The 19,826-nt window shown below is 34.2% G+C and overlaps 2 protein-coding genes across 2 annotated transcripts; one reads left to right on the top strand and one right to left on the bottom strand.

Annotated features, from left to right (window-relative positions):
• Nucleotides 1-499: 499 nt before the first annotated feature.
• LOC107840644 (sorcin) lies at nucleotides 500-7,436 on the top strand. Its single transcript, XM_016684567.2, has 9 exons — nucleotides 500-726; nucleotides 823-922; nucleotides 4,547-4,578; nucleotides 4,815-4,843; nucleotides 4,966-5,002; nucleotides 5,176-5,232; nucleotides 6,120-6,196; nucleotides 6,518-6,591; nucleotides 7,146-7,436. Exons 1-9 carry the CDS (start codon nucleotides 643-645, stop codon nucleotides 7,163-7,165), a joined length of 510 nt encoding a protein of 169 aa, XP_016540053.1. The 5' UTR covers nucleotides 500-642; the 3' UTR covers nucleotides 7,166-7,436.
• A 194-nt stretch (nucleotides 7,437-7,630) lies between these two features.
• On the bottom strand, nucleotides 7,631-11,904 carry LOC107840643 (metal-independent phosphoserine phosphatase). Its single transcript, XM_016684566.2, has 6 exons — nucleotides 11,695-11,904; nucleotides 10,602-10,682; nucleotides 9,508-9,636; nucleotides 8,760-8,822; nucleotides 8,509-8,633; nucleotides 7,631-8,246 (listed from the first exon to the last, which is right to left on the bottom strand). Exons 1-6 carry the CDS (start codon nucleotides 11,800-11,802, stop codon nucleotides 8,054-8,056), a joined length of 699 nt encoding a protein of 232 aa, XP_016540052.2. The 5' UTR covers nucleotides 11,803-11,904; the 3' UTR covers nucleotides 7,631-8,053.
• Nucleotides 11,905-19,826: the final 7,922 nt, after the last annotated feature.

Genomic DNA, 19,826 nt, shown 5'->3' with positions numbered 1-19,826 from the left:
TTTTTTTTTCAAATTTACCCTTATGATTTGACAACCAATTAACTTTTAAAAAGGTATTACAAGGTCAACTTTTTTCTTTTTTAGGGGTAAAAATGGAAAGTTGTGTTAAATTTATGTCTTTAATACTTTTTCCTTAATTTGTGTGCCAAAATCCAATAATTCATTTATTATGAAACGGAGGGAGTACCTAAAAAATAGGAAGCAGTGATCTGTTAATATAACATTCATATTTAAAATTTTCAAATATGAGAAAACGGCTATTAATGTAAATATTGTATATATCATAATTGAAATTCATTAAATATGACCACGTATATGTAATTATTTTTATAATAGTGATTAATTGTGTTATTTTTTCATTAGTAGGTAAATTTTAGTTGGGTAATTTTGATAGTTTGTAAAAGTTAGGGTATAAAATTATATTTTTAAAAGTTTTTTCAAAAAGAAAAAAAAATTCAAAAAAGATACGTCAAACACAACTCCAACTTCAATTTGAGAAAATTTTAGTTTACTAAATTGTCAAAATAAAAACTTCGTATGGTGGTGTTTGGCCAAAATTAGTGTTGTGAAAAAGGAAGTAAAATAGTACTTATTGAGTAGGCATTAATTGTTGAGGGGGGGGTAGGATTGTAGAAGAAGAAAATGGAGAATTTGGGGATATTGAGAGAGTGGTTCGATCGGGTTGATACGGACAAAATCGGGAGTATCACTGCAATTCAACTCAAGGTCCGTCGCCATCTCTTTCTTTCTGAATTAATCCATCTATTCATCCATGCTGGTACTAAATAAATTCACTTGATGGTGTGTTGTGTTGTCTGTCAGAATGCTTTTGCTATTGGAAATTTACAATTTCCCATCACTGTTGTCCAGCAAATGATCAGGATGTGCGATTTTGACCACAATGGAACCATGAGCTTTCAAGGTCTCCCTCTCTCTCTCTCCACTCTAATTTAGCCATTAGTTTTTTCCTTTATGTTTTATTTTATTACAGAAACCCTCTCATGCGTAGTTCACACATCACTTTTGAACAGCCTTAATGTCAGATATCTGACACGCCCCGAAATCGGGCCATGTCATATGGGCACCTCAAATTCACATGAACGGGAGGTCGCCCTGATAACCCAACCTAATCAACATCACAACAACCACAAGGGTCGGGTGATTTAGCGGAAATGTAAGGCTAATAGTCAATATCTAGACAATAACCAACATTTCATTAATGTCAACAGACTAGCCATTACACCCAAGTCCACAGTCATCCACAAAAACTCTACCGAACCGAAGTCAATAATATGACATGCCCCCGACAATAGCCAAGTACCAAACCTATACTAGTCTATGACATAAGAAAAAGTGACTATGAAAGGTAGGTCTTTCGGAGTATGGAAGCTCACCACTTCAAGGTCAATGCCCGAACCGCTTGAACGCCTGATCACTGCGTAGAATAAGAAGATGCTCCGACCCCTATGTCGCATGGGGACATAGAGTCCGGAGACGGTTAGCGGTTGGAGCACTAGCATGTAACCCAAGAATAAGGATAAAATAACATCATCATTCAGCAACAAGACAATATATCATATTCAATCACATTCATACACTTATCCTTACCTATAGATATACCACATGCCAACAAGATATCAAGACTTAACAACATTCTCAAACTATTCAATCATGAGACATAAGGAGGAGGACTCCGACATGGCACATACACATCACAACATGTTCATATTATGCCTCCAAGGGGAAACAAGACTTAGCATGCATTCTCAAATCATTCATTCGTAAGACATGGAGTGAAGAACTTTCAATCTTTTACCTTACCAATTTACAACCTTAAACTTCTTCGTCACATTAGTTAAGGGGATTCGAACCCCAAACCAACTCAATCGATTTAACCAATTCATTAGGCACGGGACTCTACCACATAATTACACATTCAATTAGACATGAAACTCTAGTCACATGATTACACATTCAATTGGGACTCTAATCACATGATTACACATTCAATTGGGCATGGAACTCTAATCACATGCTCTCACATTTGATGGGTCATGGAACTTTAATCACATGCCGCACATTCAATCGATCATGGAACTTTAATCACATGTCGCACATTAGATCGGTCATGGAACTTTAATCACATGCCGCACATTAGATCGGTCATGGAACTTTAATCACATGTTGTTTCATTCAATCGGTCATGGAACTTTAATCACACGTCGTTTCATAAGGCGAGTTATTTTAACCTCAAGAGATCTCTGTAAGCAAGGGACGCCAACGACAAGCTATTAGACGAGAGACTTCAACCACAAGTCATTAGACAAGGGACTTCAACCACAAGTTATCACATTCGACAAGGGACTCTAGCCACAAGCCATTTCAAACACCACCATTAGTCGACATTTGAACTCTTAACCCATTAGCTCACACATTAATCACCCATACAATTCATTTCGACGTTTTAGGGCTTGAACTACCCACATCCACACCACACATGACCACATGGTCCTCAGGGGAGCCTTCACTGCACGACCCTATCAATGGGCCAATGCCCTAACTCAATTCATCATACAATTCAATTCATGGTCATCAAGACCCACACGGTACCCTAAGGTCTTCATGGAAATATTCATCGATTAAGAACTTTAATAGATCAATGCCTCAATTCAAATTATCATTCAATTCAATCGGCGGTCATCAAGACCCTTACTAACTCAATTCATTCTTCATTAGTATTTCCATACCACACTTTAGATTCCACACACAATTTCAAGTTCAAACTTGGGGAATTGAACCCTATTCTTAGCCATCAAACCAACATGGTCACAATTTAATCAATTATATGGCTAACAACATTATCACAACATCGATTATCAACCATTCATACTCATGGGACCATCACATCATTTAAAGCCATAAGCTAATTCATTACATGATTTAACAAGGTTCTTATCAACCATCTACTAAGCATTCACAATCATTGTAACTCAACACATGGCTAACAAGGCCTTTACCAACCATTTACCAAGTATTCACATTCATTTAGTCATTATCATGACTTATTCATGTTCACTATACCAATTCCATAGGTACACTTTTGACCTTTTTAATCACTAATCACTTCAATGGACTAAATGTCTTGATTCAACTCATCATTTAAATACATTTACGGTCATTGAGACCCACATAACCATTCACATTTCATTAGCAAGCTTACACCACGTTCTCACCACATTTAGGCTCAACACACACATCAAGTTCAATTTCATGTTTAGGGGCTTCTACCCCTTTATGTCATTAACCCAACAATGTCATCAATTATATAATACATGACTCACAATACCCTTACCATATCATTTACAATCATTCATTCTTATTGGGCCATTGCTCTAATTCAAAACATCACCAACATGTGACTAGACAATTCACTTTGACATTTTCACAAACACCTTGTGTGCAAGACAATTCACTTAGACATTTTCACAAACACCTTGTGTGCATATCCTTAACAAGGCTATTTTCATGGTAGAAATCATCAAGATTAGGGTTACTCAAGACCCTCATGTTAAACCACATACAACAAGCATCCACATATGCAAATCATCATTAATAACATGTATAAACACAAGTCTAAGTGAGAATCAACATTATCATCATTAGGCAACAAAACCCTTTTCATTTGATTTCAAAACCACCATGTACACTTACTAATCCAAGTGTGACATACATGGGCTTAGAGTTATTTAACGAGGGGAAGAATTACATGCCTTAACCAAGATGATCCACCAAGAGAACTTGATTCCTCTTGCCTCTAGATGCACACCCTTCAAACCCTAGCCTCCAATCTTGTTCCAAGAACTTTGTGAGTGTTTGAGAGAGAGTTTAGGATGTTAGATCCACTCAAAATAGGTTTTAAGAGGCCATATACCCTTATATAGTGAAGGGACATAGGGTTTAGGGTGTAGGAAATGACCACAAGGCTCTCAACTAAAAGCTGAAAATTGGCCACAGGCTAGGGCACGACTCACTTGAGTGAATCGTACCCTAGGGTACGAGTGGTACCCTAGGCTCCTCCTAGGTTTTCCACACTGGTTGGGGTACGACTAGACACCCTTGAGTCGTATCCAAAGGGTACGACTCATGACCTAACTCGTACCCACCAATTGTACCTCCAACAGTACGCTTCCAAGTTCAAGAGACCTCTATACGACTCACCTTGATACGCTCGTACCTTTGTGTACGAGTGAGGGGAGGGTCACTCATATAGGGGACAGAATGCTATCCTTCTAGGTTGTTTAGTGTACGAGAGGGGAGGGGAGAGTGGATACGACCCGTATCCAAAGGGTACGAGTGGCTTGTCCAATCGTACCTTGGTCAACATGCTCAAAACCAAAAAGTTTTGCAAGGCCAAGATCTTGGGTGTTTCAATGTCAACATTGTTTAGATCACCACTGCAATCTACTTTAGCTCCTTCTTTTGCTGCTGCAATTCACTCTTCCATTCACAATCTCATACTCTTGTTTATCTGTTTTTTGTTTCCCAGAGTTTGTTCAACTTAACAAGTTTCTGCTCAAGGTCAGCTTCTTCTTTACTTAATATTATTGTATACTAGTTTTTTTTGTTTTTTTTTTGATACGGTAACATAGTTTTCTTCAAATACTTTTAAGAATGAAAGCCTTTGTGATGCATGAATTCAATGATGTTTTTTCTTATTTTACAGTATATACTGCATAAAACATGCTTATAAGATGTCTTCCTTCAATTATTTTCAATTGTTTGATTTATATGAACCATCAATCCCTCATTTGTAGGTGCAACATGTGTTCTCAGACTTGGAGAGGTGAATTTCTTTTTCTTGGTAAAGCATTCCCGTTTAGTACTTTTCAAGTACTTCTCATGTCATTGGTTGGAAAATAAGTTTTGAGTAAACTAATTCTTGTATTATTCTGGTCATTGAATTAGGGGTCGTGGATACCTTGTTCCAGATGCTGTTCACGAGGCAAGAAATTCCTTAATCTCAAACTCCTGCTTTCTTGCATTTGCTTATAGTAAATTTCAGACCTTCTGACAAGGCAAACAAGGAAACAACACTTGGACTGCCAAATGGTCTTTAACAGCCACCTATTTGCAGTAGACAATAAACTGTCAATGAATTTGTTGCATAATTTGCAGGCCTTGATAAAAATTGGATTCCGTCTTGACTCTCCAGCATTGTACACTGTCTGCGAGGTATTATAATTATTATAAAATTCATTATGAGATTCTTTATGAAGTGGGATACATAAATATACTCCAGCACTTGTACATCCTTTTGTGGCTTAAGCTAATATGCAGTATCTTTTTATCAAAGCGCCATCAAACTAAATCAGATGTTCCTTTTACCTAAGCTAATGAATTATTTAGTTTTACAATAAAATTCAACAACCAAATGACAAATGTTACAAAAAAATTAGATTTATTCAATGTTCCTTTTGTTTATTCACTTTAGTTGTTTCAAAGCACATTTCATAGTAGAGATACCGAACAACCAAGTGACATATATAAGAAGAAAACTTTAGATTTATTCAACTACTTCTGGCTGATTTGTTTTTGTTGTTTAAACCGTACTCATACTTGGTGGTACTATAAATGTGTTGACAAAGCAAAAAGAAAAAGATAAAGGTGTTAGTTAATGGCTTGCTATAACTAGCAAACCATAGTCATATACAGTGCTAATTGTGTAGGTTACTTTGTGGGTAAGTGGTGGGTTGTGGCAGATGGTGTGAATGAAATAGTAAGAACTCACAAAATTCATTGGAATAATTATTCTGTTTTCCCCTCGAGGTTCATGACAGCAGGATGAGAGTAGTTCATGGTAAAACATAGCTTTATTCTCTGTCTTTACTGATTAAAAAAGAGAACACTGCTTAATGATCTTCATTACTCCACCTTTCTGTTACCAGGATGCTCCCACTTGGAGGGTTACTCGCAGGATGACGTGTTGTAACTTGTAACTAAGATATGCGTGCGTAATGTTATGTGAAACATCCTATGTTAATTGGTCTGAGGGTGAAAAAAGTTCTTTCTAGTCCTCTTCATTTGAACTGATATTATTCTTTTCTGGGTAAATTTTGCAGAGTTTTGATAGGGATAAGAATGGTAAATTCAGGCTTGATGACTTCATATCACTTTGTATCTTTGTACAGTCTGCACGGTGAGTAGATCTTTATTTACATGAAATGGTTTTCTCTCCTTGCATTTAAAATATTCATGATCAATATGTTGAGAGGGCCTCATGTTTTATATTTGGCACATAGAACATTGAGTCACTGTCATCTCTTGCAACTAAGAAGGATTCTCGGTTAACACATCAATTTAGTGTTTGAGTTAAGACATTCATTTCAATACAAAGTTTTGTAGTTCTTGGTGAGGCTAAAAATATGATTCAGTAGAGCTGCAAATTTAATAGTTCTCAGATGTTAGTTCACTGTTGAATTTCTGAGAATTTTTTTAACAATCTTCTTGATCTTTGCAGGAACCTTTTTGATTCATTTGACACAGCCAAGCAAGGCCGGGTGACTCTTGATCTTAACCAATTTATCTACTGCAGTGAGTATTTAGAGGGCGCTGCCTTTCATTATCTTCTAATCTTTGTGATACCTCTTTTCATTTTGCATTCCACGAAATGGTATCTGTTAGTAGAGTTGGAAGACTTCCATCAATTAGTTTATTGAGGCATTTATTAGAAAAGGTGGATTTTGGTAGCATTTACTCATCCAATCTGAGTGGTGAATCCACAAGCCCTACTGCTTGAAACCATGAAAAAGGCTCACCAGTTAGCTGAAGGTTCTGATATTCACGTGAATGACCATAGTGGTTCAATATGTCGGCCTTCCAAAATATAGGATTGTCTCACTAGCCAATGGAAATTTTCACCATCCCTATCCTCGACATATATGCATGGCGTTCCTTCCCCTTTGCTGTGACAAGAGAAGGAACAATAGAAAGGAAAATGATTGCCATGGGAATGTAGGAAAAGTTAAACATTCACCTTTTGTGATGGGGTGAGATTGTTGAAGTATAAGTTCAATTAACGATGCACAGCCACATGTTTGATACAATGTAGCATGCCTCGTTTTCTAATGACACTTTCTTGTTCGCAGCTGCCAATTGTCGAATCTGAGGTCATTGTCTCAAATATCCAGTCTCCAATTGCTGTGTCCGTCTGACTGCTATTGATATTGAGTAAGATGTTTTGTACGATTTGAAAAGAGGCGTATGGTTAGAGCACTAAGCAGTCATTTGGTTCTGTGTACAAGAAGTGTTATTTATCAGATGTTGCTATGTATGAAAGGTGCATGTATTATTATTATAGGTGAATAATCATCAATGCATATTGTATTTGTTTAGACATCCAGTTCGTCATCTTAAATAAAATATTGATATTATATCTACATTCAAAGCTTGTATCTACACTTCAAAAAGATCATTATTTGTTCCAAATAATCTCTTTAGCGTGTATTAATGCTTTGTTCAATGTTAAAATTATCAAATTTTAATTAGTACATCAAATAAACATTAATTTTAAGAGGAAAACTACTGTAAGTTACATTATAATATTACAGTAAATAAAAAAGCAAACGAAACATGATAAAATATAAAATTAAATAAACAAGTACATCGTTTCGAGGACCACTTTTATTTTGGACACAATGGCTTTTTACACTGTATAACCTTCCACGGATCAATTAGCAATAACCTGAACATTAGCCTTATCTCCATCTTTGTTTCCCTGATCTTTCATCAAGGATGAAAAGCCATTATTATTGGAACAGGGAGCAATTGGTTTAATACATAAAGAACATGCCCCAAAGAGTTGGGAAGATGCATCATGAAAGGAGAAGCTTACCTCCTCTGATTAAGGAGATCGCAAATTAAATATTCTCCCCTCTTTATTTAAAAATCGATCTTATTCTCCCTAGAGACAGATAAAGTTCACTTCAGAATGTATAGAGAAGAATAACAGCATGAGCTGAAAGAATGTTTCGGAATGTGCAATTCAAGCTGTGGACTATACTACTGAACGCAATTCTCCTGTTTGTAGAGCAAAATTCCGGTGCTGTGAGAGAACTGAAGGGATTTTGACTGCCTGTATCCTTGAGGTCAAGTCATTTTCACAGGATCCCTTGTAATCCTTAGCTGCATTCAGTATTGTCTGGAAAATTTGCAGAGGGTCACCATGGCTGACCACCAACACTGTGCATCTGCAAATGAAATTGTCCATCAGATATCATGAAAATGAAATTGAAGGCTTCACGAGAGGGAAATGTCCCACATCAGGAGAATCTTGAATTCACGCATGACTCATGACTCTACTGCCTTGCAATGTTGGAAGTTCTTTCATGATTTCCTAACTATGTCAAAGTGAATAAGTATACCTCATTAACACTTTACATAGCGACTTACTTTACACTCAAATTCTCCTACTTGACATGATAAATTTTTGAGGTAAAGCATAATAAATACCCTTGGAATTGTGACTCCATCTTAATCAATGCATTCGTGAGTCTAGACACAACATCTGCAACACTTTCTCCACCTTCAGGCTGCATGAATGGATCCTTCTCATCTAGAGCCCATATATCAGGATACTGAAATTAGAAATAATCAATCATTTCGAGAGCCACATGCCAAGTACAAGTGCTTATAAATGTTGACGATGTTTAAGATTGTGCTACATCCACTTGATTTTGAAATACAGAAGACAAACAACTTACTTTATCATGAGACTTAAGTTCATATGAAGGACCAAAGAAGCGCTCCCTAAGATCATCTAGGACCTGTTATAACAAAAATAAACTCAACTCAGAGCTTATTAGCAAAATCTACTAGGCTTGAATCAAAAATCACAACACACCAATCAATCAAATGGTCTAGCTCAGAACCATCTCAGCAAGAAAGAAAAGGAAGGGAGAAAAAGGAAATGGAGCCCCAAGGAGTGAAGCTTATAGGTGATTTTTCTTGAGTCCATCAGGCAAAGAATGATGGTTTATAACAGCTAAATCAAATTCATTTCAAGAAGGAAAAGTACATAGCAGTTAAGCTTAACCATATAAATTTAGAGAGATGCCATTTAAAGAAGCAAGGGTATAGGGTGAAAAAAGAACAGTTCACGCTTACTATTTCAAATGACCATATCTCAAGTGTATGACTTATATCAATAGCGAAAAAACAGATTTCAGCCTATGAAGTAACAATCCTTTTTACTTGTTTCTATAGATCCTTGCTGCTTTCAACCTCGATTCATGTCATGTATGCTCTAGTAAATGTGATCAGAGCTTCATGGTTGATCATTTTCAGAATGTCAGGTAACAAAACTAAGATAAAACTTAAACACGACTTTTTGTTCTTTTGATAAGCCAAAATCACTTATGTACACCCTTGCAGCCAAATAAACAAATGAAGTACAAAAAAGGAGGATACAAGATGGCCTATATGTCCTTGGTGATAGGTAGATAGACTCACCAGACACTGTGGTCCTTCAAAAGAAATATCTAGAACTGATGCAACTACTTGTGCTGTATGAGTGGTTCTAGAGAAGGGAGAGTAGCAGATTCGAACATTTTCAAGTGGTATGTTATCCTCTTTGAGTACCTGTTATCAGAAAACATATTGCCCGTAAACACTATTAACAACTTAAGCTTATAAAGAAGATAGAACCCTTTTTGCCCCAAATAGAAGAACTTACATGTAATTACTCAGAATGAGGAGCCATAGGATAGTCTCTTTATACCCTCTCTAAGTAAAGGGCAGATAACAGAAAAAAAAATACATCACGGTGCTAATCATCAGAAGACTCTGTTGTTACTGGCACTAGCCTCCACATAAACATGATTTCGCAACTGAAGAAAGTATTGATTTTGAGAAAAGGTTGAGCTTCCACATGATTCATTTTAAGGAAATAGAAGCACATGCATGATCCTTCCAGAAAGCACTTCTCTCTTCCCCCTGTGCTACTTATGGACGTTTTTGCTTAGGTTTTCTCTTTTCTGCTTAAGATTCACGTTACACTGAAGATAGGATTAATTTGTTCACTAGCAATGAACACTCTCTCGGTGTACTAGTTCACTTTCTCCGTGATGTTCAGGTTTTCTTTCAAGCACTACAGTTACCCCAACTTGATCCAAGACTGATACTGAAAAGGAAATTACTGTTCACACGTGATCTGAGTTTCTAGTTTTTTAAACTGTCACCATCTCCTACTATCTACCTTGGATGAGGAAGCATTGCTAACTTAAAGACCAAGACATAAAAAATGATAGCTCTCATAAGAGAACAATGGACATGGATCTAGCATCAAAACTTCTTACTATAGAGGCATTTAAATCCCAGGGTGTTTCACTGGAATATTATAAACCCACAGGTTCCATAAAAAAGAGATCTGCGATAGGATTCCAGAACCAATACCATATATAGTCAAATGGTAATAGGTAACTTGCAAAAGAAGTCATAGTATGGCATATTTAATTCCACACATAAGACAGGTGGAACATCTGAATCATGAATCTGCTGAGGACCACGTCGGGAAACAAAAAGCTTAGTTCAATAGGAATACCAACCTTTAGGAATGACTCTCCAGCCAATTCCGCTTGTTTGATTCCTTCAGGAGCCAACTTATATTGTTCAAGTTTTCCATTTTCCTGCAAAGATCGCAACTCCTTACAGTAATTTAGATTTAACGAGGGAAAGAATAATTTCAGCCAACTCTGATCCCTTCCCAAGGATTAGATTCTCTTCTAGCCATCAAAAAGAAATGCACAGACCCCAAGGATACCCTATTATTCCTATTTTAGAGGTGTATGCATTTCCATTTCTAGCTAAACCATCTGTTAATACTAACCTTACCTGATTAGACTGGTACAAATAGAAGGAAGATTGATTTACATTTGTTATTAAATGGGACTTGTTATGAAGTCCATATGGAGTTGTAGTTAGATGTATGAGAAGTGGGGAAGATTGTGGAAGAAATGCCAGACCTAGTACATAAGATAACATAAAAGGTATTTCAGAACAAAAGAAGAAATGTGGGTCAAATCACACTTATGCTTATCTCTCTCCAGAATGAGTAGTCAACAAACAGGTAACTTATCAAGAAGATTAACCTTCCTTTGTGATAGGCAAAGGAAGTATCTAATTTTGAAAAAAAGAAGCTTCCATCTATCAAGCTGAGCTTCAAATCTCCTAACAATGAGAAGGTGTGCTCTAGGCTAGAGATAGTGAGGTACAAATATAAAGATGTATAAGTATGTGATAGCAGTGTCTATCAGTCTGCTATTCAATCACAATCACATTCGAGAGCGAACATGGAACACATAGGAACAATGCAAACAAGAGCAAGAGAGGAGAAAAAACATTAAAGAAAAGGAGCAAAAGTGACAGGTCGTTTTGGAAGATTAATCAAAAAAGTAAGCAGCATTCAATTTGGTCAAGAGGGTAGTGGAAAGGTGTGAGCGATGAGGTTGAGTGTCAAATGTACATTTGGGACGGCTAACGTAGTCGGGAGGGATAGTTAAACAATTGAGAGTAGCAGCACACAATAGTATGTGGAACGAGATATGTATGTGTACAATGCATTAATATATATAGAGAGAGATGTTTTAGCATATAATGAATGAATTAATTAATGAAAAAGGAAAGAGGAATTAAGGAGACCATGGAGGAGACGATGAGACCAATTTGATTGGGAATGCTTTTGCCATGCCTTACAACCCAATATTTGTTCTTCACAAACCTAACGCCACCTGCACCTGCCTCCGCCATTCCTCTCAATATCTGCACTGCTACTACTTTTACCGTATATATATATGGAAAAAATTCATTAAAGCACAAACTTTAGTTTTAAAATTCTTAAAAATTCATTTAATTTTAAAAAATTATAAATATCTCAACTTTTTATTAATTTAGATTAAAGGTTGCTAAAACACTTTTTTTTTTTCAATTTTAACTTTACCAATATTAATGACTACATTAACGACGAAATTTTGATCACGATTTTATTCCACAATTTTCTCTTTTTTCTTCTTCACATTTTTTAATTAAGGTATTTTTTGTAGGAAAATTATTTAGTTATTTCAAAATAATTTACATTTGAAGTGTATCGGAAAAAGTCATATCTTTAAAGGGTGTGTTTGGTATGATGGAAATTTTTTTCTGAAAAATGTTTTCCTATTTTCCCTTGTTTGGTTGCCATAAAATGTTTGAAAAATATTTTCCACAACAACTCATTTTCCTTAATTCGAGGGAAAATGACTTTCCTTATGGGCCAAGGGAAATCATTTTTCAGAAAATGACAAATGTGACTTATGACCCCACCCTCACTCCTCTTCCCCACTCCAACAATACTCATATTCACATGATTTAAAAAATTCATATTTCTCAAAAATTTACATTACTCAAAAATATTTTTCACTGTGTTTTGCTTCAATTTTTCACTACTTGAAATAAAAAATAGTGAAACCCGAATTTTTTTCATTTTCAATGTTCATTGAATGTATTGTTATTTTCATATGCATAGAGGAAGACTTACCTATGTTACTTTTGCTAATTGCATATTTCATTTTGTCATTGATGTAACTTGTTTCACGAGGTTGAATAAGTTTGACGTTCCGTTATATTTCTATTAATTGTAGAGTCTTGAAATTGTCCTGACAAAATATTGAAAAGTGTCTCCTATATTTGCTAATTAATAGTTGCTTAAATTTAGTTATTGTAATATTTTAGTATTCGATATTGATATTATTTGTTATGCTTAAATTAATTCTTACAAATTATTGAGTTGCTAGAGGCATTGATATACTAGTTAACAGTTAGTAGTATTTTCTAAAAAAAAAAAATTCATTTACCAATCAAACACTAGAAAATATTTTTCTAAAAAATACTCTACTCACCAACCAAACACCAAAAAATATTTTTCAAAAAATATTTTTCACTCACCAACCAAACATGAGAAAATAAGTAGAAAACCAACTTATTTTCCAGAAAAATATTTTTCAAGAAAATATTTTTCATCATATCAAACGCACCGTAAATGTATTTTAGAAGCCATCAAAAGATGAACTTGAGAAAGCTTACTCTAGAAATTGTCAAGAGATATACTTGAGAAAGTTTACTCTGAAAGTCATCAGGAGATATACTTGAGAAGGCTTGCTCTAGAAGTCATCAAGAGATATACTTGAGAAAGCTTAATTTGCAAGCCATCAAGAGTTGTATGTGAGAAGCTAAGTCTTACCCATAAATACTCCTTCAATCCTTACCGAAATCCTTAACATTCTAAATTTCCTCTGTAATTTTTCTCTTTAATGATTTAGTTATCATTTTAGTAAACCTATAGTTTAACTTGCTGGGATTTGTATTAATAATTTTGTTGATTCTTGTATCCTTTAATTAATTACGGAAGTGCTTGTTTAATCCTGGGGAAACATTTCACACTGCTGAAATAGCTTCTTAGGATAGTGCCTAGCACGACTCAAGTATATTAATATATCTCTTAAAAAATATCGCAGTAATATTTATTTAATATTCAACTATTATTATTGTTGTTTTCCAACAATCTAAGAAACTATGGCAAGTAATTCTACTCCTGGTACTTTTACTATCGCAGCAACTCCTAATGTTCCTGTTCCGGTTGTTCTACCATATGCAAAGCTTTTTTCTGATGTTTCAAATATTAAAATATTCGCTAATGAAAACTTTAAAATGTGGCAAGAACGAATTTTTTCACTACTTGATGTTCATGGTGTTGCATATGCTTTGGTACAAACACAACCTGGTGCAAACGTTGATGCCAAAATTTTGGAGTTATGGCAAGACGCCAATAAGGTATGTCGCCATACTATTTTACAAACAATTTCTAATGAACTATTTGATGTGTATTGCAGCTGCAAAGAAGCAAAAGTCATTTGGGAAGCTTTAATCAAGAAGTTTATGGCTTAAGATGCAACAAAATAAAAGTTCGTAGTTGGAAAATTTTATAACTGGAAAATGAGTGATGTGAAAGAAATAAAAATTCAAATAAATGAATATAAAAAACTGTTAGAGGATTTGAAGGCTGAGGACATTGTTTTACCAGAAAAATTTGTTGTTGGGGTATTGATTGAAAAATTACCCGAATCATGGAATGACTATAAAAATAACTTGAAACATAAGCAGACAAATTTTACTATTGAGGAAATAATAACTCATGTTCTAATTGAAGATACCAACAGAAAGGAGTCATTCAAAGCTAAGCAGGTTGCGCTCAACGCAAATTCAGTACAAGGTCAACACAGCAACAAGAGAAGGTATGGTAATAAGTCTCAAGATTATAAGCCTAATAATCCCAGTTTTAAGAAAAGAAAAGGCATTTGTTTTACTTGTGGAAAACCAGGTCATTATGCCGCTCAATATAGGTACAAAATGAGAAATAACAAAGAAATGAGAAATCCTCCCAAAGCTAATTTAGCTGAAGGAGATGAAATAATTGCAGTTGTTATTTCTGAAGTAAATATAGTGGCACATATAAAAGAATGGGCGGCAGACTCTGGAGCTACTCGACACATTTGTACAAATCGAGAAGCATTTGCCTCTTATACATCAATAGGAGATGACAGTGAAGTAGTCTACCTTGGAGACTCAAGATCTGCTAAAGTCTTGGGCAAGGGTAAAGTACTCCTAAAACTCACTTGGAAAAAGACTTTAGCCCTAATGGATGTGCTACATGTTCCTATGATGCGAGCAAACCTGATTTCTGTGGCTTTGCTGGATAAAGCTGGAATGAAAGTGTCAGTTGAATCTAATAAGATTATTTTGATAAAAAATAATATATTTGTGGGAAAAGGCTATTGTAAACATGGACTTTATGTACTTAATATTGTCAATAATAATGCAGCAGCTTCTGCCTATATGATCGAGTCTATTTCTTTATGGCATGCTAGATTAGGACATGTTAATTTCTCTTATATAAAGACTATGCAATCACTTGGTTTAATATCTGGTTTAGATTCAAGTCATTTCGATAAATGTAAAATATCTGCTGAAGCTAAAATTACTAAAAAGTCATGTTTTTCAGTTAATTGAGAAATTGAACTGTTATCTTTAATCCACACTGATTGGGGTGATTTAAAACAAACAATGACCAGAGGTGGTAAAATATATTATGTGATCTTTATTGATGATTTCTCTAGATTTACTAAGTTGTATTTGCTTAGGAATAAAGATGATGCATTTGATGCTTTTGTGTCTTAAAAATCTGAAGTTGAAAATCAACTTAGTAGAAAAATTAAGAGAATTAGATCTGATAGAGGTAGAGAATATATATCTTTAAATATTTTTTGTGAAAAAAAAAGATATTATTCACGAAGTTACTCCGCCTTATTCTCCTGAGTCTAATGATGTAGCTGAAAGGAAAAATAGGACACTGAAAGAAATGATGAATTCTATGTTACTTAGCTCTTGTGCACCTGATAATTTGTGGGGTGAAGCTATTTTATCTGCATGTCATTTACAGAATAGAATTTCCCATAAAAGAACTGGTAAAACCCCTTATGAATTGTGGAAAGGTTATAAGCGTAATTTGAAATATCTAAAATTATGGGGTTGCTTTGTGAAAGTTCTTCTTCCTGAACCTAAAAAGAGGAAAATAGGTTCTAAAACTGTTGATTGCATGGTTATTGGATATGCCGAACATAGTGCTGCATACAGATTTCTTGTCTTGAAAAGTGATGTGCTTGATATTAATACTATAATTGAGACAAAAAATTCTGAATTCTTTGAACATATTTTTCCATTATATGATAAAATCTCTCATGCACCTGTTGAAACAGAAAATTAATCGACCTCTAGTATTGAGGAACTGAGAAGGAGTAAAAGGCCTAGAAAATAATATTTCTCTTATGGAAATGATTTTCAAACTTTTCTTGTTGATAATGAACCATCAAATTATTTTGAAGTTGTATCTTCATCTGATGCTAAATTTTGGAAAGAGACAATAAAAACTGAGCTTGATTCAATTATGAAAAATAATACAAGGATTTTAACTGATTTACCTTCTGGTGCAAAATCGACTGGTTGTAAATGAATTTTCAAAAGGAAACTTACTACGGATGGATTTATAGATAAATATAAAGCTCGGGTAGTAGCTAAAGGATTTTCACAAAAATAAAATATTGATTATTTTGATACATTTGCACTAGTAACAAGAATTGTTTCTATTCGAATATTAATTGCTTTAGCATCAATTCATAAGTTGTTTATCCATCAAATGGATGTAAAAACAGCTTTCTTAAACGGCGATTTAGAAGAAGAAATTTATATGGTTCAACCTAAAGGATGTGTACTTTCTGGACAAAAAAATAAAGTTCGTAAATTAATTAAATCTCTTTATGGCCTTAAACAAGCTCCTAAACAGTGGCATGAGAAATTTGATCAAGTCTTAATAAAAGACGTTTTTTCTTCTATTGAGGTGGATAAATGTGTTTATACAAAAGTAGTAGACAATGATTATGTGATAACTTATTTATATGTTGATGACATGCTTATATTTGGTACATGTTTAAATATTGTGTAGCATACCAAATTATTTTTGTCTACTAACTTTGATATGAAAGATCTGGGTGAAATGAATATGATATTAGGAATTAAACTTATAAGGAGTGAAGATGGTATAATGTTGTCACAAGAACATTATGTGGAAAGACTTCTTAAGAAATTTGAACGTTGGGAGATAACTTCTGTAGTCACTCCTTATGACGCTAATTCTAAATTAAAAAAGAATAATGGTGACCCAGTTGCTCGGTCTAAGTATAAACAGATCATTGAGAGTTTGATGCATTTAATGAATTTTACTAGGCCTGATATAGCCTATGTTGTGTGTAGACTGAGTAGATATACTCATAATCCCAATAATGAACATTGGTCTGCATTAATGTGACTAATGAAATATTTGAAAGGAACTATGAATTTTGGTATCTCGTATCGTGGATTCCCTTCAACTTTAGAAGGGTATTGTGATGCAAATTGAATCTCTGATTCAGATGAGATAAAATTCACTAGTGGTTATGTGTTCACCCTTAGTGGTGGTGCAGTATCATGGAGATCATCTAAGCAAACGGTCATTGCAAGATCAACTATGGAATCAGAGTTTGTGGCTCTGGAGTTAGCTGGTACTGAGGCTGAATGGCTAAGAAATTTCTTAGCGAATATCCCTTTTAAAAAAGATGATCTGTTGCCTCATAGCCCTTTGAAAAAAGATGATCTGTTGTCTAATATCCCTTTAAACAAGGATGATCTGATGCCTCCTGTGTATATACATTGTGATTGTCAAGCCGCAATTGCTATTGCGAAGAATAAATCTTACAGTTGTAAGAGCAGACATATGAAATTGAGGCATGATATTATTAAGCAATTGCTGAAAGATGGAATAATTTCCATTAATTATGTGAAGTCAGAACTGAATTCGGCCGATTCATTGACTAAACCCCGTGGGGAAAAAATTAATTCTTCATACATCAAAAGAGATGAGGTTAAGGCCAATTTGATTGTCAATAGAGATGGTAACCCAACCTATGTGATTGAAGATCCCATGAAGTAGGTTCATATGAATAATAACAAGTCGATATTGACTCTACACACTTATTGAGAGTGCTTGAACTGCTACTAAAATGGAGGGATGAGTTATTAACTCTTAATGAATTCATAATCCCTATGGATGGTGTATTTAAAGCAGTGTACACTTGATGAATTCACCTATATGAGAAGTGAAATGAGGTCATTCCTATGAGACTTTTGGCCTTAGTCTCTATAGCTCTCATGAATACCAGGCACGTGTATGGCCTATTGGCGCAAAACCGCGTTGAACAATAAAGTTACGGTCAAAATGTGATTAATAAAATCTCTGACTTACAAAAGAAATTATTTGGTTCATAGAAATATTATATTTCACCGATAATTCTGTAAACTAATTTTTATTGGTCTAAGTTTGGTTCATGGTCCAGAAGATACCAAACCTACTGCATTTTGTCCATGCAAATCCAGCAAGTTAAAATTCTTTTTCTATAAATTATTTTGAAATAGTGTGGGAATTGTAGGAAAATTATTTAGTTATTTCAAAATAATTTACATTTGAAGTGTATTGGAAAAAGCCATATCTTTAAATGTATTTTAGAAGCCATCAAAATATGAACTTGAAAAAGCTTACTCTAGAAGCTGTCAAGAGATATACCTGAGAAAGCTTACTCTGAAAGCCATCAGGAGATATACTTGAGAAGGCTTGCTCTAGAAGCCATCGAGAGATATACTTGAGAAAGCTTACTTTGCAAGTCATCAAGAGGTGTACTTGAGAAGCTAAGTTTTACCGATAAATACTCTTTCAATCCTTACAGAAATCCTTAACATTCTAAATTTCCTCTATAATTTTTCTCTTTAATGATTTAGTTATCATTTTAGTAAACCTATAGTTTAACTTGCTGGGATTTGTATTAATAATTTTATTGATTCTTGTATCCTCTAATTAATTAGGGAAGTGCTTGTTTAATCCCGGGAAAACATTTCATACTGCTGAAATAGTTTCTTAGGACAGTGCCTAGCACGACTCAAGTATAATTAATATATCTCTTAGAAAATATCGTAGTAATATTTATTTAATATTCAACTATTATTATTGTTGTTCCCCAATGTTTTTTTCCCTAAATTCATCTACACTTTCTTCTTATTATGTTGAATGATTTTTCTCAAAAATCAATTTAAACAACACCATATCCCTTTAGCTCCACCGATTGATTGTTTGGAGTTTCATGTTAAAGATGATGATATTTTTGGTGCTCGAGTTATGGATAAAGTTAGAATTTTGGCGAAGAAAATGGCCCCCGATAAGGTTATTTTCGAATGATTTTCCATTATCGATACTTCAGGTAAACCTTCTAATCCAATAATATCTTGCTGAGCGAAGCAAAAAATCAATTGAAACCCCCGATAAAAAATGATACAATGACCAACAGATTTAAAATCATTCATCTTTTCGAGGAAGAAAAAATCCAACTAGACTCACCTTGAAAATATTCTCTAATCATCAAGTTACTAAGGGGTGGGGGGGGGGGGGATATGCATCATTATCTCAAAACAAAAATTCAAGATTTATGGAGACCTTCAGAGCAATTTCTTGTATATGTTGTTCTCTAATTTTATTGTTATATGTATTTCTTATTTTTTAAGTTTTAGTGAAATAGACATATTAAAGATACATGTTAGTAAACTTAGAGATATATGTTGTGTACAAGTTTGTTTTGTATGTATCTCACACTATTTTTTGTTTTGATTCAAATATTTATACAAAAGATACATATTCTATGAAACAACAGATACATTTTAAACTTTTTGTATATCTGATTTTATGTTATTGTGGATTTATGTATCTCTTGTTATTTCAGATCTAGGTAATTTCAGGTTTAGATACATATTTACACATACATGATAATTTTTCAATATCATGTATCTATTGTTATCTGTTTAACACTTGTTTTTAAGTTTTAGTGAAATCAACATATTAAAGATACATGTTACTAATCTTAAAGATACATATAGTGTATGAGGGTATATTATATGTATCTCGTTTTTCTTTATTTTTTAAATTCAATTTATTTTTTTCAAATTCAATTTTTCAGCCCTCGTATGTTATATAGTTAATTCAAACGCAGGAATGACGTAACAATACTGAAATGTTCCCTGCAATTGCTCCAAACAAAATCAAGAATAAATATAAAGGTCGTAGGAATCGTTTATAATTGGAAACGAAATATGGGAGAAATTTTGTT

The sequence above is a fragment of the Capsicum annuum genome, chromosome 8 (assembly GCF_002878395.1).
Source record: "Capsicum annuum cultivar UCD-10X-F1 chromosome 8, UCD10Xv1.1, whole genome shotgun sequence".
Lineage (NCBI taxonomy): Eukaryota > Viridiplantae > Streptophyta > Magnoliopsida > Solanales > Solanaceae > Capsicum > Capsicum annuum.
The sequence above is the reverse complement of the archived record's forward strand: the minus strand, read 5'-3'. Positions and strand labels throughout refer to the sequence as shown.